General features: G+C 36.6%; 1 protein-coding gene and 1 pseudogene across 1 annotated transcript; both read left to right on the top strand.

Moving 5' to 3' along the window:
* The first annotated feature begins 12,781 nt into the window (after positions 1 to 12,781).
* On the top strand, positions 12,782 to 25,187 carry LOC128226661 (uncharacterized). The gene is made up of 3 exons (XM_052936631.1): positions 12,782 to 13,109; positions 19,697 to 19,823; positions 23,716 to 25,187. Exons 1-3 carry the CDS (start codon positions 12,855 to 12,857, stop codon positions 24,207 to 24,209), a joined length of 876 nt encoding a protein of 291 aa, XP_052792591.1. The 5' UTR covers positions 12,782 to 12,854; the 3' UTR covers positions 24,210 to 25,187.
* Positions 13,898 to 15,995, top strand: LOC128226660 (uncharacterized; annotated as a pseudogene).
* Positions 25,188 to 26,186: the final 999 nt, after the last annotated feature.

The following is a 26,186-nucleotide window of genomic DNA, read 5'->3' as shown; positions in this document are numbered from 1 at the left end:
CAGGGCCTTTGGACCTAACTCAACAAGCTTGGACTTCATATATTTCAACTGTGCAGCACAGTAATGAGCGTCCTGGTGGCTGACTCTAAGCTGGCGCCTTTGAATTTTATATTGTACCCTAATTCTTCCAGTAAAGTTCAATGCAGCGTGTGTGTACCTGTTACGTGGCGTAAACTGCAGTCGCACCAAACTCTTCGATGGAATCAATGTTCCTTCAGGACAGTCATTGGCGGCTTCTGCTACAAGTTCGTCCAGTGATATCCACCTGCTGATATGTGCCTCGCCATGTCGCCTGTCATCAGGTGCGGTTATGTTTTCCACCTTTTCTTGTAGTGTCTGGAAGAATATGTCGTACTTATCATTTGGTCTGCCCGGATTCAGTTCTCTTAGATCAGCCACTAGGCCAGTCTCTCCTAGGGAAATCAACTCAAGACGTTGCTGTGTGACCGGGTTCGAAGCAGCAGATGCATCAAGAGCAAGCTCTTTGTACAAGAAATCCATTACTGCAGGTTTCACTGAAGATATCAGGCTGAGCTTCTGTTTGAAGTGCCTTCTTTGGTATCTGGTGTGATATTCAGGGAGTTTGTTGTGTATCTTAGAAACAACTCGCAAAGGTTGAACCTGAAAATCATTTTCAGTCCTGTTTTCATGAACTCGCGCTGCAAAATAGATCATACAAATGCCCCCGCCTGGGCAGTAAGAATACAGATCTATTGGGACGGACAACTTAAGACTTTTAAAATACCTATGTTTTTGTGTGGGGTTATCAAAAGGCTTGTTGAGATGGATGCTTTCATCAAACACAATAGGTTCATCATAGGAAGCTTGCGACATAACATTATCAAACAATTTGTAACAATCGCTAATAAACGGTAGCCTTTCCCTGTAGTCTACAGCAATGTCTTCCATTACAGTCCTAACTGGTTTGTTTTGTGACTGATTCGTGTTTTGTTTCTGTAGCTGTTTTTCAAGGTAAGTGTGGTATTGTGCAAAACACTTCCCAAGATTTTCAACGACAGTTTTAAATGATAACCATTTATCACTACTTTGGAATACAGGTCTACAGGTAATACTAAATAATGCATCGACATGTGATTGACACTGAAGACTACTGAGAGGTTGACATTTGGATTTTTTCCTTTTATAGTCATTATATCCCTCAAATTTATCAAAAGATGTTGGCACTGGGTATACGTCTTTCCTTTGCTGAGCCACGTCGTTGATGGTCGTGTGGTGATTGGTCACGTACCACAGGGCATTTGTGAGCACCTGTTAGAATAGAAAAATGAAAATCTTTTAACGTTGCTTTATCTGATAAATAAATTTGAAATTGGATCAGTAGGTTTGGAGAAGAAAAAAATCAAAGTTTTCTGTATAGCCATAAATTGGCGGCCATGTTTTTTGAGATATCAAAATTCTTTGAACAACTTTGGTAGAGGTTCACCCAAGGAACATTTCCATGATATATTTTTTTTAAATTGGACCAGCAGTTTAGGAGAAGAAAAATCGCAAAGTTTTCTGTATAGCCATATAAGGAAAATTGGCCCCGTCTCTTGTTTAATATGATCCAGAATTAATGATAAAAAAAGCTTCATAGGTTGACTTTACATTTTATACCCACTTTAATTTTGTCAGCAAATATGGTCACTTTAATAGAATTATTTATAGATTTAAAATCTGGAGCCAGATATTTCAAAATATAAATATTAAAACAATGGCTTGTTGAATAGATGCCATTCTCTGCATTTAATTTACCTGGACAATGTAAGCACCCTCGTCATCAACAACACATTTGTGGAACACCAGGTCACGGTGAATCATATCGGCAACCACATCATTGTACAGCTCATCTTTACGATTGTTACTGAAATAACAATAAAATATATTCAAAACTAATTCATATTTAATATATATCAAATTATATATCAGCTGTGTGCATTGCAAGCAGAGTAGAGCCTGGTCAGACACCGTCTCAGAGAGGCGATGTCTGACCTGGAACTACTTCACATTGCAAACAGAGTAGATCCATATCAGACAATGCCTCTCTGAGGTGGCGTTTGATCTGCTCTACTCTGTTTGCAGCATGACACAACAGAATATTGCCATCTACAAACATAGAAGACCATATGTGGTGCAACATTTGAGGCGAAGTGGCTGGTCTAGATCTGTATTGTTTGCAGAGCAACAACTCTGGTTTTGTCATGATATGACTCATATATATTAATATATTTATATTAAATGTAAAGTTTTATTTCACAAGGTATTGACTATATTTTCAATGTATTTTAAATAGCAATTAAATGTTTATTTCTGCTATGAACTGAATTTAAATATATGCAAAATTGTTTTTAGAGATGTTGGTGTTTATATATATATACATGTATATATAAGAGAGAGCCCGAGAGAGAGATAAAAATTTTAGGCCTTGCCCCATGTGGGCCTGGGGCATGCCTATGTGGCACAGGAATTTGGACCACTGCTTAATCCTTGCATGATCGTAAGAGGCGAGCAAAAGGATTTGAACGTGAATCTGGAGTTTCTGTATCTCTGATTCTCCAGCAGGTATTAAGTTGTTGGATCCATACCCCATATATTCATCTCGATGTAAATGAGGTGTGGATCTAACACGTTTTTGCCTGAATGGCGCCATTTAATCTATACAGTGTTGCAGTGCCGTAAAACCCAACTCAATCAATCAACTCAATTTTTTGGCCTTATACCATGTTTTTTTCTTTGCGTGAACTTTCTGGCCTGACATCAGTAGGTTGAAGGCGTTCACTGTCTGAGCAGCGGAGATCTTCTCAGTTTTTTCTGCTGTCTCGGCCATAGAAGTTTGGGAACATTTCAAGTGAAGTGTCTTTATGTCTGAATAAAACTCCTTCAGATCCCCGATGGTCATGTCAGGCTGCACTGTATACAAGTCTCCATCTTTGAGGCTAGTCTGCAAAAATAATTTGGCATTCTAGCACCGATTTATAAAACATCTATATACAATTGTTTAAAAATGTACCTTCATACATAAAACATATATTGTGGTATTAACATGGAGTAATGTTTATACTCTAAACTAAGATATTTTGTGAAATAATTTTGTTAAAGATTTTTAATATTGTCTGGTAGAATTAATAGATTTGACAAAGTTGCTTCTATTTTCCGAGTTGAAGAAAGAGGATAGTAAAATTTTTCGAGTGGTATAGAGAGGATAGTAAGATTGTCATAACATCATCGAAAGATTCGGTGTTGAATTTCCCGAGAATATATATTTTGCAGAAGTGTGCTAGATTTTTTCTTACCGAAACCTTTGCAATAACTTGAAATCCTTCGTCTTCAATTTCGCCATGGATTTGGTTAAATACATCAACTACTTTGAAGTGGTGATGTACTGTTATGATAGAGTTGACGTTTGATTTGATATGCATACAATTTTCTGTACGGACAGCAATCAGCGAAGACGCCATTCTGCTTGGTCATTGTAGCAACGGTTCTGGTAATCTATATCGCCTAGGCGTATGCAGTGAGGATTTATAACGAGATTTCGAGCGTCTAAACGACACGGTGCCGGTGCGTGAAATTTACTTGATCGTGAAAATCACAAAAATATCTCGAATATACGATGCCGACATTTTTGGACATAAAAACTTTTGAGTCGGCGGTTTAAATAGAGGGTCGGTCGGGTAACCGGAAACAAACATCTTTTTTTTTAGGCCTAACCATTAATGATAATGATTGTTATTAATCACTAATTCCTTTTTTGAAAATGTGGGAGAATTTTCCAACAAAAAATGTTGGGCTGATTTTCCAATTGGAAAAACCATTTTTCCAATGGGAAGGCCATTTTCCAATGGGACTCCCATTGGAAAAGTTGACTTTAAATGCCAAAAAAACATATTTCTAAATTAAATTTCAGGAAACAAAAAATATCTCTTATTAGTATTACCTAACACATTTTAAAAATACAAAAATAAAAAACATTGGGTGAAAAATAAAAAAAATAAGTTTGCAAAAATTCCGGATTTGCAAACTTAATCCGGATGCTGTTAAAACTAATAAAGAAATTCAAGCAGGTAGAATGGCAGGGCATTTCACTGAGCTACCCTTTTCAAATCTCCACCGGTGGTATAATTGGGGGTATAAAAGATGACATCAAAACTGTGTCGTATACGTCATTCGATAAGGTGGTTGATATGATTCTCGATTTAGGCCCAAATTGCTTATTGGCTAAAAGAGACATAAAATCAGCATTTCGGCTATTGCCTATTAATCCGTGTGATTTTAACTTACTGGGAATGAAAGTACAAGGGGCAATATACATCGACCTTAATCTTCCGTTCGGTATCAGCTGCGCCCCTTTCTATTTTGAGGTTTTCTTAACATTTATCCATTGGCTTGTAAAAACATTATCAGGACTACCATCTCTTGACCACTATCTAGACGATTTTATTTTCGGCGGGCCCGATGAAACAAACAATTGTGGTATATTACTAAAAACATTTCAAACAATTTGCAACGGAATTTGTGTCCCGATAAATGAAAAGAAACGCGTTGGACCCAAAACTGTTTTAATATTCCTTGGCCTTGAGATTGACTCTTGCAAAGTTATTATAAGGATCCCACTCGTTAAAATTGAGGAATTGAAGTCCTTGCTGTCACGTTATGTTAACAAGAAAAAAATCACATTAGGTGATCTTCAGTCATTGGTAGGAAAATTGTGTTTCTTTGGCCAAGCTATTCGCTCGAGTAGAGCTTTTTTAAGTCGCTTTTATGACTCTATGTATGGGTTGGAAATTAAATTTTACAAATTAAGGATAACGCAAGGTATGCGCGAAGACTTTCTTATGTGGCTTAGTTTTTTGTCAGAATTTAACGGCCTTTTTTCCATTTCTGAAAAGGATTGGTATGAAAATGAAAACTTGCAACTCTTTACCGACAGTGCGGGTAGCGCTGAGTTGGGCTGTTGGTGCTTTTTCAACGGCAAGTGGGCTTTCTTTCAATGGCCCAAGCACTGGATAAAAGATAATGTCATGAAGGACATCACATTTCTCGAAATGGTCCCAGTTGTTTTAGCCGTTTACTTGTGGGCGCCGCTGTTGGCAAATAAGCGAATCAGTTTTCGTATAGATAATTTAGCGCTAGTCTCTATAATAAACAAGCAAACAGCAAAGTCAAAGCGGGTCATGAAGCTAGTGAGAAGATTTGTTTTGAAATGCATGCAGTTTAATATTTTCTTTAAGGCAATGCACATTGATACACATGCAAACGAAATTGCTGATTCCATTTCACGCAAACAGCGGCAGAGATTCCACCGGCTAGCACCTTTAGCTACTCGCCAAGAACAACTGCCAGAAAATTTTCTGTCGCTGATCTCAGAAATGAAAGTAGACGACTAATACCATCGTCATTGTCAGTTAACACACTGGAGTCATATAATGTAGGGCTTAAAAGGTTTCGGGATTTTCGATTTCTGTATCAATACCCGGAAACTTGGCCTCCGGAGGTTGATCATATAGGCATGTTTTTGTCATACCTTTCTTTAGAAAAGCTAACATACAATACCATTAAGTGCTACAAATGTGCGGTCGGATGCCAATGCAAGCTTTTCGGTCACCTAGACGCCACAGAAGATTACATTGTTAATCGTATACTTAATGGCATCCAAAAATGCAAGCCGCCTTCTAGAACAAGGCTACCTATAACGTTGGGCTTGCTAAAAAAATAATTGGAGTATTACCTTTTGTTACCACCAATCATTATGAAAGTCAGTTGTTATCCGCTGCTTTCAGCTTAGCTTTTTTGGCTTTTTCCGGGTGGGTGAAATCACTGTTACAAAACAAGAGCTAACAAAAAGGGTAGTTGCAATTGATGACGTGTTTTGGCCTCGCCAGATAATGCTCTCATTGTGAATATAAGGGGTTCCAAAACAGACCAAACATCCCAGGGCCATAGTATAAAAATCCCGAAGGCTTCTAAGAATACATGCCCTGTGTTGGCCATGAGGCAGTTTATTGCTAGACGGCCCAAAATCAGAGGCCCCTTGCTCTGTCATCTGGATGACAAACCATTGACACGCGGTCAGCTATATTGAAAAAGTGCCTCTCTGCATTAAACATTGAGTATTCTAAATACAATACACATTCATTTAGAATAGGTGCAGCAACAACCGCCGCTTTGGTAGGCTGCCCTGTTGACATTATTAAGGCCGCAGGTCGATGGAAGTCAGAGGCTTATAAATCATACATCAAAACCGGCAACACACAGCCATTGCCTTGTTTAAATTAACGTTTTAATTTAGTGTGTAGTAATAACCGCCGTTTCGTTAGGCTGCACTTCTATCTGGCATGTGAAAAAGTTTTATGGGTTTTAATAGTACATGTATACTGTTTCATTAGAATTCGCAGTACCTACGATTTTTCATTTCTCTCATACCGTTAATTACTTTCAATTGATCGGAAACAATTTTTAAGTTTGTTTGTATATTCTTTCATATTTAGGTTCTCCTAAGCACGTATGGGTTGTGGGGTCATCCATCGTCAGGAACGCGTTCATGCATGTGTGGATGTCTGATCCTAACTTGAAAATGGAGTCATGCAAGTTGTGGTGGCAGGGTTACAGGGGCTTAGGCATTAAGGAAATGGAAAGAAAGATTACCCTTCTGAAACGCGTAAACATGTGCCAGCCACCAGCCATGATCATTTTGCATTGCGGCGGGAACGATATTGGAAGGATAAAAATTTCTGAGTTTATAAAGCATATTAAGATGCTGGTAGATCATATTGGCAACATATTACCTGGTACCATAGTTTTGTTCTCGCAAAATTTACCTAGATTAACATGGCGCTATTCCAAAAATCACATTGCTATGTATAAAGCTAAAAGGCGCCTGAACAACTTCTGCAAAAAATATATTTCAAAGGAAAGGGGGTGCTTCTTGGCCCACAATATTTCAACCAAGTATCTATTGCAAGATGGCGTCCATTTAACAGACAATGGCAACAAGTTATTCAACCAGAATTTGGCAATTTGTATCAGAAACACGCTTAGCTAAACTCACTTTGCCTGAAATATAACAGTCATATACGAACTGCTGCTTAGTAGAATAATGCTGATCATATTGAAAGGCGCGTATCATGAAAGTGTTGAACCTGAAATGAAAGAGAGTACCTACCCTAAGTTATCTCTTGACAAACCAGAGAGTTTCTACCCTACATTCTGTTTCAACAAACATAAAAGTACCGGCCCTACACACTATCTTGATAAACCCAAGCCCCCTATCGTAACGAATGGGCATTCATCAAAGCAAGTATATAATCGTGGTCGAAATGGTACCCGGTACATCGGCAAAAACGTAAACTTTGACACTTCTGTTAGGGAAACGCATGCTAAAAAGGCATATCCAGAAAAACGAGTTTATTTCAACAAGAAATTTGAACAATCATCTGAAAACTGTCAGTACGACGACGATGAAGACACATTTGAACGTCATGTCAAGAAACGTGCGAAAAACTACTTCATAGGTGGTTTTAGGTCGTCAATAACTGAAGCAAAAATTGAACACTATATCAGTGAAAAGGGGCTTCAAGTGAAATATGTCTCCATATCGGTATCCAAACGACAAAATGTTATCGTTCGCGTTGGAATCGAGGATAATGGAAACGCCGATGACATCCTGGAAGACTTCTTCTCCCCCCGAGGAATCGTGTGCCGGCTATGGAGGCCAGCCATCCGGAACCAGAAGTGGAACGAAGACCGCTACACCGGAAACAACAATGAGCCACTAGTTAGAAAGTGGCGACATAAATGACTTTATACATAACAGGTACCAACCACTTGACATTGAGTGATCCTGATAAACAACAAATAAGAAAAATCATTCATGTAGTTAAGAATAGTTAAAACATATCATGATGGCTACATTAACACATTTCACATTATTTCTTATGGTTATATACAGTGCAAATAATAGCTTTTTAACACTTGCAACCTGGAATGCGACAGGAATAATGTCAAGTGCAAGTTATCTAAGTGACTTTTTAACTGAGCACAATGTAGACATTTGTGGAATAAGTGAGCATTGGCCTTACAGGCAAAATTTGTATTTTATGAACATGATAAATAGCAATTATACTAACATTGCCATAAGTGACCCTGATTTGAATAACCCGAGTAAACGTAAAGTTGGTAAAGGTGGCCTTTGCATATTATGGCATAAAAACTTAGACGAGTATGTATCAGTGCTTAATCTCGAAAATTCCTATGTTATAGGTATTGAATTTGTTATTAGCCCGGAAAATCGCTTGTTTGTTTTTCAAACGTATTTACCATGTACTAACCATAGCATATATAAATATAAAGCATGCATAGAAGATATAGAAAATATTATAAGTACGTATTCGTTAAAGAGAAATGTTATATTAATGGGTGACATAAATACTCAACTACCAAGTAGAAACTATGACCCGAAATTCATGCTTGACGCGCGAGGAAAGATGTTTTCTGAATTATTAGTAAACTATGACTTAGTGCCCGTTAACTCATTGCCATTATGTCTAGGTGCAGAATATTCAAATGTATCGTATACGTCAAAACGTGAAACATTGTTAGATTACATTTTCATTGCAAAAGACTGTATCCCCAATGTATTTTCATGTACAATTGTTGATGACAGTGCTTTAAACGTCTCGTCCCATAGACCTATAATTTGCACAATACGATATTGTTCCCCAGGGAATGTTAACGATACAGGTAAAAATGCATGCAGGTTCATAAACTGGAAGGGTATTAAAAAAACGCCATGTTGATCGGTATACTCGTTATATGGAAAATAACATGTCTTTAAAAAGCCTTTTAAATTTGGATGTTTCAAATACGCGTGAAGTAGATGTTTTGTACGATAGTATTGTTAATGTTATTCAGACGGCCAATTCCACTATAATACCAACGCCAACATTTAAACAACATATAAAGCCTTATTGGAACGAAAGATTGACAGATATGCACAAATCGATGAAAATACTTAGAAATGAATGGATAAAAAACGGACAGAAAAGAGGTCATGACTGCGAAAGTTACTGCAAATACAAAACTGCAAAATGTAAATTTCGAACAGCACACCGTGAATGTGTGTTAGATTATAACAAAACAGTTGAAATTGAACTTAATGAGACTGCAGAAATTGATAATGATGCATTTTGGAAATTAATAAACAGACGAAAGAAAAAACCGACGGAAAAAAACCTTTGAAATGGTTTTTGATGGTATAGAATGCAAAAGCCCTGAGGATATTAACAATGGTTGGAAGATGTACTTTGAAAACTTGTATACTCCTTCAAACTCCAATGCGTTTAATGATAATCATCTTTCAATTATTCAGGAAAAACTTAAAACGATAAACGAAGCGATTAAATCGTCAGACAGCAGTGATTTTATTATAATAGAAAATGACATAATAACAGCACTTAAAACATGCAAAAATAATAAGGCATGTGGGTATGACGGTATATATTATGAAAACATTAAGTACGGAGGCTCTATCATACTCCATCTCTTAAACAAACTGTTTTCAAGCATGGCCAAATTAGGCTATTGTCCATTCGAAATGAAAAAGGGGATAATTACGACCCTTTTCAAAGGCGGAAATAAACAAAAATCGGATCATTATGCTCCACAATTCTAAAGCTATATGAAAAGATTATTATCAACAAAATCAACATATATAACAACATACATATACACGGATTACAGGGTGGGTTCCAAAAAGGCTTAAACTGTATGTCTACTGCTTTTATGGCTAAGGAATGCATACATTTCACACGCGAAAACAACTCTAAACTGTATGCTTGCTATTTAGATGCCAAAAAAGCGTTCGACAACTTAAACTTTGAAATACTTGTCTACAAGCTTTATGACATTGGGATCTCACCTAAGTTTCTCAAAATACTGAGAAATATGCTTACAGATATATACAGCTGTGTCCGAACAAACAATATCGTGTCAACATGGTTCCAAATACGAAAAGGGGCGAGGCAAGGCCAAAGTTTAAGTTCATTTTATTATGTCATCTACATAAATAGTCTAATAGAAAAACTGGACTGCCATGACAGTGCTCTTAAAATACATGACACCTCTTTTGCTTGTCCTACAGTAGCGGACGATATGATGTTGCTCTCGTTAACGCCGAAAGGCCTTCAATCGATGATGGATGTCTGTTCCGAAAACTCGAAAAATGATCGTTATGAGTATAATCAAAATAAATGCACTGTTATTGTATATAATGAAAAACAGAGCGATTTTAAAAAGTGTAAAAGGCATTGGTCAATTTGTAACGGAGAAGTAACGGAATCCATAAGCTACAAACACCTTGGAGTATTTTCCGATAAATTTAACGACATAAGCACATCGGTCGACCTTTGTTGTAAAAGATTACGTCGTACGTATTTTAGCTTAAATGATTATGGCTTAAATGACAATGCAATGCATCCGCTTGCTATAAAAAAATTATACCTTAGCACTGTGATCCCCAAGGCCCTCTACGGTTGCGAGTTGTGGAGTGACCTACAGGATCATCATATATTGGCTCTAGAACGAGCCCACAGAGTATGTGTGAAACATATGCAAAATATGCCAGTATATACAAGAACAGTGATTGCGTTAAGTTGTGCTGGAATCTACTCATTAGAAACATATATAGACAAAAGAAAATTACTATTTTTCTGACAATTGTGCCGTACTGATTACACAAAAAGGTTAAAAAACTTATTCCTATTAAGACTATGCAAATTCGAAAGCGAACCAAGTGCAGTAACAGGATTTATTCCAGACATTTACAGAATCTTAGGCAAATATAATCTAATACATGTATTATGCCACTTCCAGAGGGATGCAATTTTTCCGAGTCATGATAGCTGGAGATCTACTGTAAATAAATCTATAAATAATCGTGTTGTAACCAAATACAAAATATCACAGGAAAACGATGTGAACCTACGATTATTTAAGTCTATCCATTGTGAATATGAACCTTGTTTAATGTGGCAGTTTAGTAACATGTATAGAGACCAGCTGAAAAATTGTAGGACTGCTATGCTGATTATTAGTAAATATTTTTCAAGAAGTTTTGTGTCCAAATGCCAAGAATGTGAAATAATAACAGAACAAATGGTTTTGCACAAAATAATGTTTTGTAAAATCTCGAGCGCTTCTAGAGACGATTTATGGGTAGCGTTATGTAAATGTCTTAGTGCCAAAGTTTTCCTTGAGTTCAGTCATCTTAAACCCGATGAGCAATTAATCGAACTTTTAACTGGTTTTCCGCAGCTATCTATAGAGGACACAGTTAGAGTCAAGACTTTCAAAGCGGCACTGAAGTACATTAGGATCCTGTATAAATACGGATACAACAAATAATAACTCCCGTGATTATGACCTAGACTTTCGCTTTTCGTCGTTTAGGTTATTTTGGGCTAGCACGGTAGAAATTAGTTATTTGCGCTAAGGCCATTTGGGCCTAAATAATTTGTGCTGTGGTCAATTTGGCCCAGATATTTATATATGTGAAAGGGGAGTCTCGCCAAACATTCCAAACCTTTTAAATGTAAATGAACAAAAATAAATATAATAAAATGGACAGCTAAGTTGTTTTTCTTCGTTTAAGAAATTTAATGTGTAACATGGAAATAAAGTTAAGAAAGCTTCGCCTTATTCAGGTTTAGGAAGAGTATGGTGTCAAAATTAAATTGGTTTATGTCAACTATGTTGATATTACCTATGCAAGCGTGCAAGACTTATTCTGTGTTAGTTTGATCAACCTTAGCTTTGCGTGTTAAACAAACCATAGAATAAGCAAGTTGGATAAGCCTTAGTAATGCACGCATGTATATGTTTATTATCTCATTCCCAGTCATACGTGCATTGAATACCTGGCTTGAGACCACAGTTATCTGCCCGTCGTTGACCAAAATCCGAATGTTAATACAGAAAAAAGACTGCTTGTGTCCAAGAATCAATTTTTTTTTAAAATGGAATGAATAAAACGTAAAATAAATGTTCTTTTTGCAGAGTGCTTGACTGAATGTGACACTCAATTACGGAAATTGATAGTTTTCGGTGTAAATATTGGAAACATCAAAGCCTGTTAAAGTCTGAAAATTAGTTAGTCGTAGCCTAAATAGCAGTACATAAAACGCATTTAAAAGAAGTTACAATTTGAACGTAAATACAGTATTTATGTTACAAACCATACCATAATAACATATTGATGAAAAATACCATACTTATAATTATGCGTTAGGACCTAATATGCAAAATAGTTTCGAAATATCAGTCTTAGAGCTGCACTCTCACATGTATACCGTTTTTGCAACTTTTTAAATTTTTGGTCTTGGAAAGAGCAAAATGTTGCGTACATATCTGCAAACCAATGATAAAATGATAAAAAGATTGCTGACAAAAGATCAGATTTTCAGATTTCCGTTCGAAAGTTAATGTTTTATGGCTTAAACCGTTACCAACGGTTTAAGAAAAATGCATAAAACATCAATTTTTGAACTTAAATAACTGGTTTCCATGCATTTTCGCAAAAAGATGGTTCGTTCCAAGACAAAAAATAAAAAAAGTTGTTAAAACGTTCAATCTGTGAAAGTGCAGCTTTAAAATGTCAGAAGATACTACAAACTTTTTAATACAAAATGTTCATTCCCATATTGTAATTTTTTCTTTATAGATATTTTTATGTCTGAAAGCCAACACCGTCGTTACGATCCACCGCATTCGAGGATGAATTAAACAGCTAATCAATGTATTACAGTCGCACTGTCGAGGTGACGCACTGATTATAAACACTAGGTTTAACGTTGTAAAATATGGACGAAACTAAACAAAGGAGGATGAATTTTAAAACAAACACATTAGTTGCTGTTGGGGTGTGCGGTGTTTTACTGGCAGTGAAAGTATTCATCGACATTCCGGAGACTAATACGGTCTTGGTGCAGGAACATGTTCGTCCAAACACAAACGGAGAACCTACTCAGACGTTGCTCGCTGTTATAGAACAAAGGAATAACGTGTCAAAAATACTAAATATAAAACAGCAAAAAATAGGTCAAATGGAATGTGAGGTAAAGTTTACATTTTTCTTTAGCCTCGATAATTAATTAACAAATTTGATGGCAGTATTTTTAAGCGTGGTTCTCTTATAGCTGTTGGAAGATTTTCTTTAGCAAGAGAGAAACAACAACAACAAAAACAACAACAACAACACAATATTAAATACGTCCAAATGTCAGGGGTAGGGCTGAAAAGTAAAACGTTTTGTAACGGGAATGCTTTGGTGTTAAACACAAATAATTGCTAACATTATAAACGATATTATTTATTTGGAGGACGTACATTAATTAAGTTAATAATATCTTGAACATAATTTACAAGCAAGTGTTATTTATAAAAGACCTATATTTCTTAATACTTTTATTTCTTGGGAATATTGAACGTTTATACACCATTGGCAGAATGACGCCGTTTAAAAACAATAAAACCGTGAAACTATACCAAACAATAACGACAATACCCTTAAAGGATCTCGTTACGTAAAAGGCACTAGAAACCTGATTGTTCAAAAATGCAAATGCAGTATTTCATCAAAACAAGCATACTGTCAATGCGTGCTAGTAGGTGGCTTATAATACATCATTTACCATGAGTCAAGGATTAAATCATCTTGCTGTCTCATCTAGGGTTTATCGTTTAAAACTAACGCATACTGGGGGACTTTAGTCGGTTATCTGCCCTTGTCAAACAGGTGCTCGTTTGGTGGCGCTGTTGTCAAATAGGTCCCTAGTTTACTTCCGTATTACAGATCGATAACAGTGGTGATAAAATTCCGATAAAATTTGTAAATATTCAATTGATATCGCAACATGGCTTCAAATTTTTGCACCTTATCATTAGGCCAGCTTAAAACGGAGCTGAGGCGACGCAATGCAAAGTTGACTGGACGGAAGAAGGAATTAATCGAAAGGTAAACTTGTCAAAATGTAGCCCGAGGACAACTAGTTGTTAAATCGATATCTTGATAATTTAAGTTGTTTAACAAATGAATTTATCATTTTAGTAATGTTAATTAAGCTTTGAAATGTGAACACTTTTGTGTTTTTATTGCAATGACTTTTAGCTGATTATATGCTCGTGTTTACATGTATTTTACGACAAAATACAGTGGGTGGGGAAATTTTTAACACAATATATGGTATCACAAGTTAATTTCGTATCTTTCCAGACTGGAGGCATATGACAGGAACCAGAATTTCAACAGGGAAGAAGATCTTCTACCAACATGAGCCTGCCCAAGACTAGTGGATACAGAGATGTAAATTCAGATGCTAAAATGGCACCAATAACAATGGAGAAGGCCATCGAATACATGGACCAGTACCGGTTGGAGTTTGATGCGAAGGTAAAAGACCTGTACGACGACAAGTTTCTTCTATACATGCGACTGTTTTCGGCACCATCTCTGGACTTTGTTCGTGGGGCATGTAAAGCAGAAATGAGGAAGAAGGTTAATTATGTTGTAGACATTTCTTTACACAAGAATGGATATATTCATGAAGCACAGTGTGAATGTGGTGCAGGAGAAGGCCCATTTGGACATTGCAAACATATTAGAACTATGATATATGCATGTTGTAAATTTGTTAAAGATGGAGAATTTGAAGTTGAGACAACATGCACAGAAAAATTGCAGTCATTTCACAAAGCAAAAAAGCATACTGGTTCCCCCCTTAAGGCTCGAGATTTAAACTTGGGCGGTGCAGATATTTGTGACATTAAAGATTTTGACCCTCGGCCACAAAAATTCCGTAAAGTTGATGGATATGAAGACTATTTTCACAATATTTGTAAGAATTTTAGGGGTATATCAAAGACACCAATTTTTCAGACATTCAGCCCAGCCAATATTCGTGCAATTTCCAATGACCATGATTATTTTGAAGTATCTCATGAAGACAATTTCCTGGAACAATGTAAAATAACCAAACTAAGTGACAAGGACAGGGATGACATTGAAATGTATACTAGGGGACAAAACAAGAACGACCGATGGTTTGAAGAACGAGAGAAAAGAATTCAGTCATCTAATTTTCACCGTGTGTGTACCGAAACAGAAAGAACCGACTTACATGACTTGGCAAAGTCCTTTGTTCGGGGAAAAGGATTAAAACCTACAGAAGCAATGCGCCATGGAATTCAGTATGAAAAGGACGCCATCCATCAATATGAAAGCAAAAATAATGTCAAAGTAAAACCATGTGGGATATTTGTATCAAAAAACCTTCCGTTTTTAGGTGCATCACCCGATGGCATTGTAGATGAAAACCTACTTATTGAAGTTAAGTGCCCCTTCAGTGCTAAACACAAAAAAAATATCACCAGTCACTGTGCCATACTTGAAAGAGACAAATGGAAATCTGACTTTGAGTACTAAGCATCCATATTATTTTCAAATTCAGGGTCAGCTGTTCTGTGCAGAAAGACAATTTTGTGACTTGGTAATATACACCTTGAGTGATATTTTGTTCACTAGAATTCATCGGAATGAGAACTTTATTGCACACATGATATGCAAGCTTGACCAGTTCAATACTTCACATTTCAGAGCCGCAATTCTTGAAAAGTACTTTTATAAAACTTAAGTGTTTTGAACTGTTTTATAACAACTTAAAGCTGCACCCTCACAGATGGACAGTTTTGAAATATATTTATTTCTTTTATCTTAGAATAAGTCTTATAAGATAGTTTACAATAGAATGTATCTCTATCTCATTTATTTGGAATCTGTTAGAATAAATTTCAGTTTTTTAAAGTTTTAGTTTGAGAGTGCAGCTTTAACTCTGACTTTGTTGATTGAAAACTATTTGTGAACAATGTATCATTGTGAAACACTTGTTTCCATTTATTAGCTGTATATATGTATAAGGTCTTAGTTGAATGTAAAATAAAAATGGTTTAATGTTTTATTTGTATTATTTTTTATCTGGTTTATCAAATAGAAAGGACTGGTGTCTTTATACAGTAACACGTGAAAGGTAGCAGATTGGTCGGGTATAAAGATGATAAGAGTATTATGCTTCGACTGGTGTTTGAATGTAAATAAATGAAAATCAATGTTACATATAAATCCCAAATTTTATTATCACTAATGTGCAAGTAGTGCACACCTGCCACAGATTGTTTAAATACTTTGACCTCATGTCATATCCAATGATTTTTAAAAAAACTTCGGCTTCAACATAAGAATACATAAGAAGCATAAGCTCTGATGAGCTTTTGAGCGACAAACGATTCATGTTTGCTTTAATGAATACCATGCACAAGACACACGTGATTAAGAACCATTTATCGTGTGAAAACCAGTACTATTATCAGCGGAGTCGATATTCTCACCTGACGGCCAATCTGATGTCAATTTAAATTTAATTTTAGTACACCTAATACCAGAGACATGTGACTGTGTCTATTTTATAAAACCTTGTTGGCACAAGTAACACATTAAAGAAAACATCAGCATATTTAAATATTTATTTACAAAAAACACAACATAAACAGTAAATGTTAAAGCAGCACTCTTACTCCCAAATAAGATTAATAGACCAAAAAGGTTGAATAAATGTTGAAAACTATGGTTCTTTTGAAGGATCTTTTGATCTTGCTATCACTTATTAATACTTTTTATAAATGCATTATATAATAAGAAGTTAAAGCTTTATCACTCATTTTTTTGTTATACGTGTGTAAGTTCTGATTTTGAATGAGAGTGTTGCTTTAATATAAAGGTGAACATATTTTTGTAAGTTCAGGCATATGAGGGCACAATGCCATTTCTAAAATTACACAGCATAAAACACACAAAAATTATTTCAGATGAGAGTTTGGTTTCTGTTGCTATCATGGGCTCTGTCAGTATCTTGTATGTTTTCGCCAGTCCAATAATCCTCTCTACATGCACCCGTTTACTTGCAATTTTCCGATCTCTTATCACAGTTTCATTGGACATTCTATTTTTTTTCTTAAAGAATGTAGGAATGTTAATAAATACAGCATGCGGCGCAAAAATGTCCTGTACATTAAAACCTTTGTCGGCCATAATACTGTCTTTTTATCGCACATCTTAGCTAATGAGCTACGCTCCACAATCTGCCTGTCACTTGTTGAGCCTCCGTATGAAGGTGACACATATGAAACCAAACCCCCTGGTGAAGTTCCTATCAGTACTTTGACAGTGTTCCTGTTTTTATATATTGAAAACGTGGCTTGCTGGGCGGTTGGGTTTTTAGGTTTTTTAATTGGACATTCTGTTCCATCTACTATAACACGTGTGTTTGGGTAGTTTCTTTTGAAACTGCTTGGAGCAAAGTGCTTAACAAGTTCTTGGCTCGGCCAGATGTTGAGTTCCCTCCACTGTTTCTCCATGAAGAGAACCCATGTAATGAATATGTTTGAAATTACACTTTCAGCAACACTGAACATTCTAGACAGTTCAAAGCTTGTTGTGTGTCGCCTAAGTTTCATTAACACAATTAAAAATTGGTCAGGCACAGTCACACTAATAACAGAGTGATATATATAGTTCAGATGATATGCTGCTGGTCCAAGTGTACTCAAAACAAACATAAATTTCAAATAATTTTCAAGTCCAGTATAAAAATGAACTGCTGCTGAATCATGTTCAAAGTTATAAATAGAAAATGCTGGTTGTTTTGGTGTCTGAACCACAGCATCTACATATGAAGGTATCCCTTGCACATCAGTTTCAACTTCAGATACAGTTTCAGTGTCCATTGGAATTACTTCCTCAACTGCCCCAACATCCAAATCATCTGAAACAATTTCTAACTTCTGAGCAATAAACTCTGGCTGTGGCTCTTCACTGATATTCGAAATGTCGTGGTATAGCTTCCTCTTTCTAGCATCTCGAGAGAGACATCTGTCCTTGCGTGCCCTCTTCTTCTGCAATGTGTCTTGGCATGTCCAAGAAAACACACTTGGCACGGCGGTTTTTCGGAGAGCCTTTTTCTGTCATTCGACCCCTGAAATGTAAAAAAGAAATAGAAATATTAAATATCAAAATCATAACCACCATTTATGATTAAAAAAATAGTTATGATTTCTAAGTAAGTCTTGCACAGGTGGGGTTTGGGTGGGTTTTTTCACAAGTTAATTGTTTTACCACACCCCCACCCACATTACAGGAGGATAAAAGGGGAAATGAGAAAACAGGGAGAGGGGGTTGCAGAGTCACTACATAATCTGACAAAATTCTGGTATGCGGAAAATAACTGAGAGCCATTAAGAACAGATTCGAAAGATATACATACGGACTGCACTGTACATTTACTGATTTAGTTCCTTGACATGTATATTGTATATATGGTCAGTGCGCAAATTAGGGCTGCTATTTTTTTATTTGCATTGAAATCTTTTATATTTATAATGAATTAAAACATATACAAACGCATTATTCTCACCAGAATACGTCTCAGAGTGGTAATCATCTCCCGTGAAATGATTCTCACAGATATACGAGTACTTCGTAGGTGACCACATTTCGAACTTCGATTTTCCCCTTTTAATTGCGTGCACCCATGCATCTCGTCGGGCTTTGTCCTTCGGAAACTTATGACGTCCTTTTCGTGAACAAAATGGTACAACACAAGTTGTTTCAGGCATGATTAATCACTTTCAATGTATAACTGTCAAACGCTTCGGTAAACAACAATGGCGTGGATGAATTGATAAGATCCGAGGATACCCGATTAAAGGACCTACTCGACAGCAGCGCCACCTATAGTGGGATTTGGGGCAGATAACCCGCTAAAGTCGCTAGGTTCCCAGTTTAAATAACATCTGTTTATAAGTACAGATAAATAAACCGACGCTTTTTTAAACTCACTGGTATTTACGTGGTAGACAACCCCATTAAACTTCAAATGGGAACATTGCACAAAAACTGCGAAATGTGCATGTGATACGTCCGAAAGTAAGACTCAATGCGTTGTACACAACGAGGTCAATTTAATTTAAGTTTTTGACAATTATCCTTTTTCTTGCAATTGTATTATCTGGTGTCTAGTCCCTGTAAGAAAGGACGAAAGGTAAGCTAGTATTAACGATGTTCAATATCAGGCTTTGCACTCTACTTACGATTAGTTGCATTTTATTTCAAGATTGTTTATGTCATGGAGCGGAAACATTTGTAATTATACAATATTAGAATTTCATAGTGTTCCCCAATATCAAAATTGAATCAAAATGTACGTACATTCTGTTAGTAACACAGGCCATTTTATATTTACAGCACAATTGTTTTTCGGTACGAGTCTTTTTCGTAGACTTCGATACACTTGAATTACGGCTCTGAAATAAAAATATAAATGCCATTATCTAAGTCTAATTTTGTTAACTTATCAACGGACGGACGTGCTTTGAAATATAAATGATTCTCTTACGTTTTTATTTTTTTTATTTCGATTAAAAAAACATTCCGAAAAGGGTGTTTTTACATTCCTCCTCAGTTTTCGTAGAACTCATGTTTAACTTGCGGGTTGTTTTCAAGTCAAATTCATGTTATTCACGACTAAGAATTCTTTGATTTGCAACATTACTAAGTCCAACTCAAAAGCGTTTAAGTTATAATACCATATTACAGAAACTCGGAGACAAAGGATCAGCAACATCTGAGACCGGGGGCTGGTGCCAGAAAGCCAGCAAAGAGGACGGTGGACAGCACATGACTGACAATAAGCTGGTGGCCGCTTTGATCGAACTGTTTACTGGTGAGTATAAACCTCACTGGAAAAGATATGTTATCTCACTGTGTTTTCTTTTGAAGGTATGAGTGTCTGTCTCGTTAATAGTCAAGCGGTGAAGTCCTTTATAGTTGTGCGTCTTTCTCGCTGAGATACTAACAGTGCTGTCCTCTGTAGTTGTGTGTCTGTGTCATGAAGAGTGCAGCGGTGCAGTCCTTTGTAGTAATGTGTCTGTGTCATTGAGAGTCAAGCGGTGATGACCTTTATTGTTTTGTGTCTGTCTCGTCTAGCGGTGGGTGACGCCCTTTATTGTTGAATGTCTGTCTTGTTGAGAGTCTAGCAGAGCTGTCTGTTTATGTTGTGTATCTGTCTCGTTGAGAGTCTAGCGGTGAGGGCCTTTGTAGTTGTGTGTCTGTTTTGTTGAGAGTAAGGAGTTTTGTTATTTGTAGTTGCGTTGCTGTCTAATAAAGAGTCAAGCGCAGTTGTCCTTTGTCGTTGTATGGCTCTCCCATTAAGAATCTAGCGGTGATGTCCTTTGTATTTGTGTGTATGTCTCGTTGAGAGTCTAGCGGTTTATTACTTAATAGTTGTATGTTTGTCTCGTTGCAAATCTAGCGTTGCCTTCCTTTGTAGGTGTGTTGTTGTTGTCTCAATAAGAGTCTAGCGGTGGTGTCCTTTGTACTTGTGTGTCTGTCTCGTTGAAAATCAAGCGCTTTTGTTTTTTTGTGGCTTTGTTTCTTTTTCATTAAGAGCCAAGCTCTGTTGTGCTTTTTAGGTGTGTGTCTGTCTCATTTAGAATCTAGCTGTGCTGTTCTTTGTAGTTTAATGTTGGAACTAATTGAGAGTCTAGCGTTGTTGTCCTCTGTAGTTGTTTGTCGGTCTCATTAAGAATCTAGCGTTGTTGTTATTTGTAGTTATGTGTACCTGTGTGTCTATTTTGTTGAGAATCTAGCGGTGATTTTGTATTTAAATTGTTGGCCTGTATTATAAAGAGTCTAGCGGTGATGTCCTTTGTATGTTTGTGTATATCTCGTTGAGAGTCTAGCGGTGTTGTACTTAATAGTTGTATGTCTGTCTCGTTGCGAATCTAGCGTTGCCTTCCTTTGTAGGTGTGTTGTTGCTGTCCTATTAAGAGTCTAGCGGTGATGTCCTTTGTACTTGTGTGTATGTCTCGTTGAGAGTTTATCGATGTTTTTCTTTGTAGATTTATGTCTGTCGCGTTAAGAGTCTAGCGGTTCTGTCTTTTTAGTTGTGTATCTTTCTCGTTAATAGTATAGTGTCCTTTGTAGCTGTTTCTATCTCGTTGAGGGTCCAGCTCCTTTGTCGTTTGGACATGTGTGACTGTCTCACTGAGAGTCTAGCGCTATTTCCCTTTGTAGCAGTGTGTCTATGACGTTGAGAGTCCAGCTCTTTTTTCGTTTGTGGATTTGTGACTGTCTCACTTAGAGTCTAGCGGCGTTGTTCCTTGTAGTCGTATGCCGGCCTGATTAAGAGTTTGGCGCTGATGTTTTTTGTAGTTGTCTGACTATAAGAGGCTAGCGGTGTTGTAGCTCTGCGTCGGTAGCATTTAGACTCTAGCTTTGTTGACCTTAGTAGTTGTGAGTCTGTCTCGTTGAGAATCAATCTAGTTGTGTTATACTTTGTGCCTGCGTATCTATCCCGTTGGGAGTTTAGCGGGGATGTTCATTGTGGTTATGTGCCTGTCTCGTTGAAAGTCTAACCGTTAATGTCCTCTGTGGCTGTGTGGCTGTCTCGTTGAGGAACAAACGGTGATGTCCTGTGTGGCCTCGTTTCTGACTCGTTGAGAGTCTAGCGGTGCTGTCCTTTGTATTTGTGTGTCTGTCTCGTTGAAAGTTTAGTGGTAATGTCCTTTGTGGATGTGTGGATGTCTCGTTGAGAACCTAGCGGTGCTGTCCTTTATCGCTGTATGTCTGTCTCGCTGAGTGTTTATCGGTGTTGTTCCTTGTAGTCGTATGTCGGCCTAATTAAGAGTATAGCGCTGATGTATTTTGTAGTTGTGTGACTGTTGCATTAATAGGCTTGCGGAGATATTCTTTTTAGCTATGTGTCGGTATCATTTAGAGTCTAGCTTTGTTGTCCCCTTTTGTCGTGTGCCGTTCTCTTTAAGAGTGAAGCGGTATTGTTCTTTGAAGTTGAGCGTCTGTATCGTTGAGAATCTAGTTTTGTTATAGATTACTATGTATTTGTGTGTCTGTTTCGTTGAGAGTCTAATGGTACTCTTTTTTTTTCTTTCCTCTTTGCTGTGTGATTGTCATTTTGGCAGTTTAGCGGTGATGTCCTTTGTAGTTGTGTTTTTGTTTAGTTCAGAGTCTAGCGTTGTTGCCATTTGGTGTTGCGTATCGACTCGCTGAGAGCCTAGCGGTGCTGTTCTTTGTGACTGTGTGTCTGTCCCGTTGAGGGTCTAGCAGTGTTGTCCTTTATAGTTGTGAGTCTGTCTCGTTGAGGGTATAGCGGTGTTGTCTCTTGTATTTGCGTGTCTGTCTTGTTGAGAGTCTAGCGGTGCTATCCTTGTGGCTGTGTGTCTGTCTCGTTGAGAGTTTAGCGGTGTTGTTCTTTGTAGTTGTGTGCCTGTCTCGTTGAGAGTCTAATGGTGCTGTTCTTGTGGATGTGTGTCTGTCTCGTTGAAAGTTAAGCGGTGTTGTCCTTTGTGGCTGTGTGTCTGCGATGTAAAGTATGCGAGTATGTCTCATTGAGAGTGCGTGTGCTGCCTCTTGTACTGGTGTGCCTGTCTCGTTGAACCTATCATTGTTTGTTTTTTGCTTATGATTGTTAACTTTTTATACAAGTTTTCAATTGCTAAGATAGTGTTATGGTTGGTTTTTAATTTTGTTTAAATTAGAAATAATAATTAAATGTTTATGTTAGCCAGCAATTTCATAGTGTTCGTTTTTCTAAAAAACAGTGTACTCTTTTGTACAAATATGTTAATACTCTGGCAGCCAAACTTTGCGGGGCGGTGTAAAAAAAATATGTTTTTCATTTTCTGGTAGCCTAGTTCCTCCGATTGATTTCCTCGCACCTCCTTTGCCTTATCTTTACAATCAAGATGGTGTCCAACACGCCGTCAAATGTTTTCAAATCGACAATAAACTTCAAATTTACAAAACAAATTATTAAGCGAAATATATATTAATGTTTTGAAACTCAAGATGAACTAAGTAAAAATGCTTTTACACGTGATAGGAAAAGACAAAACACCTGGACGTTAAAAGCTTCCAAGTTGCACTTATATGAAATGTTATTTCATGTGAAAGAAAATGGCAAAGTGAACAGTGTCTTACTCAAAGTGTAAAACACTTCGTTCTGATACTTGTCATTAAATCGAACAAAAAACGCTTGGAATTGTCAAAAATATTCAACGTTAAATATTTTAAATATGTTCATGTTCCCTTGATGATTGTATTACTTTGGCTAAATGGCCATCCAAGCTAGATGAACACACAGTGATTTGGTTCAATGTCGGTGTGTGTTTCCGTTGCATGAGATAAGCAAGCACTTGCGCGAGATATAGAGTAAATTAGTAGTTTATGACAGTGTTTTACTAAGTTGCTTCATTTTTCCTATTTTTGACGAAAAGGAAAAAAGTGGTTTCATCTTAATTGAAACCATTGAATGAAAAACAAGGAAGTCGTAACATGGCGAAAATGTGGCCCAACACTGATGATAACAGTACAGAAATTGTGGCGTTTAAATCAACATTATGAAAATGAAAACTATTCCCCTTTTTATCATGTCGAAATACACACATTACAGCAGTATCGGCGTGTTGTATGTATGAGACAAGTAGGAGCGTATTGCATAATGAACTGAAATGCATATAACTGTTAAATGTAGTCTTCTTTCCAGCTCGCATGATTCCATACTGAATTGAACCATTTTGATTATTTATTTATTCCAGGAAAATTTGTCGGAAGTTTTGGTGACGGCCCAGGAAGGTATAAACAACTTGTCATTGAATCGGGAAAAGTAAAAGGATACGATGCCTATGATGGTGCGCCATATTGTGACGTCACAAGTGAAGGGCGCGTGCAATTTCTTGATTTGACTCTGCCGCAATACGGACTACCCATATATGATTGGGCATTGAGCTTAGAAGTTGCAGAACACATTCCTGAACAGTTTGAAAGTGTTTTCATTAATAATGTCGTTCGCCATGCCAGGGAGGGAGTTGTTTTGAGTTGGGCGCGGCCGGGGCAGGGCGGCTATTCCCACATAAACAACAAACCGTTTGAATACGTGAAAAGGCTTATGAACGATCTTGGTTTTACTCTTGATAAACAAGCGTCACAGAAATTACAAAGTGCTGCATCATTTGATTGGTTTAAGCATAATACAAATGTATTTAGACGCAAACAATCTTTTAAAGACAAAGTAGATGGTTTAAACGCCTAATCATTGTAGGTCTAATTAAGAGTGAGATCCAGATAAAGATGTTAGTAAAGTAAGTCTAACCCTATTCCAAACCTATAACATAAAGATAATATATTATTTTCATCGCATATTTACATAACATTGTTTATAAGGACATTGTCAATAATGTGGTGGTAATTAAAGAACTGACTTTTTATTTGAACGAAATTTAGCATGGTTGAATACGTCATTGTTTAAAGGTTTACGCTGTGTGTGTCTCGTTAAGTGCCCTTTATGCTGGCTCTAAGTCTTTGAACAAGATATTTGCTAAATGTATTGCTTATCGGTTGGTTTCTGCAGTTTATTTTCAATGAATGCTATGTTTAGAATCCAACCAATTGCAGCGGCGTTCATATTAATGAGCAGGTCATGTTCGATAGTAGAGTCTGGTGCAAATCCCTTGATGGAATCGAATTCCTATATTCATTTTTAATATTACGTTTATCGTGCAATAAAGGGATGGATTGTGCGTAAATGTAAAAACTTCTTTTTCAAAGGCAACCTTTTGCAGTCTTAATAACTGTAGTATATAAGAAAGGAGGGTGACTGACTATTATGCATTTATATCTGTCAACTTCATTGAAACTGTTTACTGAACGACCAATTAACATAATAATTAAAAAATATGCATTTTTTTATATATAAGCATGTCATATATTACTTTAAAGAAGAGCTATTGTTTGCAAAACGATTTATAAATTCGAGTATCCACTTATCATGCATGGCTATAATTTTATTTTTTCACATTTCCCTTACACTAGAAAATGGTGTCTGTAATTGTTTGTGTTAAGTGTGTTAATACGAATATGAAATTTGTTTCTGTATCTTGTTTTAATTTCCTGTTTGTACTCTGTATATGCTCTCTTCAGTTATGGCGTATACAAACTAATAATGTTCAAATTTTCATCATGAATTCCTATTCCCTGTAAGTCATCATTATATTAAAAATTATTAAACACATCTATGACTTACATATATTGAAATATTCCACAACACACTAGCCAGGTACTACTCATTTATAACATCGATGGGACGTTTCAATTACACACTAGCCAGATACTAGTCATTTATAACAACGATGGGACAATTCAATTACACACTATCCAGATACCATTCATCTGTTACATCGATAGGACGATTAAACTACACACTAGCCTGATACTGGTCATCTGTGACATCGATAGAAGGATTCAACTACACTCTAGCCAGATACTAGTCATCTGTTACATCGATAGGACGATTCAACTACACACTAGCCAGATACTAGTCATCTGTTACATCGATAGGACGATTCAACTACACACTAGCCAGATACTAGTCATCTGTTACATCGATGGGACGATTCAACTATGCATTAGCCAAATACGTAAATTAACAACACACTAGCCATTTAATAGTCAACTTTAACAATAATGTTATGATCTAACAAATACGTGCCCGTAGCTAGTCATATGTAACATCAATGGAATAATTTAACAACATACAAGCTATTTACTATTCATTTGTAACATATTAGAACTGATTCAACAGCACACTAGCAATGTAATATTCAACTTTAAAATAAATAGATAAATGTGATGATCCGACGATACGCAAACCAGGAACTAATCATCTGTAACATCAATGATATGATAAACAAAATCACAAATCTAGTACAAGTTATCTGTATCATCGATTACACATCACACTTGCCAGGTTCAAAGACAATTGTAACATCACTCGGATAATTCAACAACACACACACTACTGATTCAAATCATCTGTTACATCTTGCGAATGATCCAACAACACATAAGCCCGATGCAAGTCATTTAACACCAACCGGATGAAATAACACTAGCAATATTCAAGTAGTCTGTGACGCGATATATAGAACGATTCAACAACATACCAGCAATGTACTAGTCACCTGTTATATCAGTATATTGATCAAACAACACTATCCAGGTACCAGTAATC

The sequence above is a fragment of the Mya arenaria genome, chromosome 3, assembly GCF_026914265.1.
Source record: "Mya arenaria isolate MELC-2E11 chromosome 3, ASM2691426v1".
Taxonomy (NCBI): domain Eukaryota; kingdom Metazoa; phylum Mollusca; class Bivalvia; order Myida; family Myidae; genus Mya; species Mya arenaria.
The sequence above is the reverse complement of the archived record's forward strand: the minus strand, read 5'-3'. Positions and strand labels throughout refer to the sequence as shown.

Excerpts from the sequence above, each read along its gene's own strand:
- LOC128226661 (XM_052936631.1), top strand. The coding sequence starts at position 12,855 with ATGGACGAAACTAAACAAAGGAGGATGAATTTTAAAACAAACACATTA. Across the intron at positions 13,110-19,696 it reads TAGGTCAAATGGAATGTGAG|AAACTCGGAGACAAAGGATC; the intron begins GTAAAGTTTACA and ends ACCATATTACAG. Across the intron at positions 19,824-23,715 it reads TTTGATCGAACTGTTTACTG|GAAAATTTGTCGGAAGTTTT; the intron begins GTGAGTATAAAC and ends TATTTATTCCAG.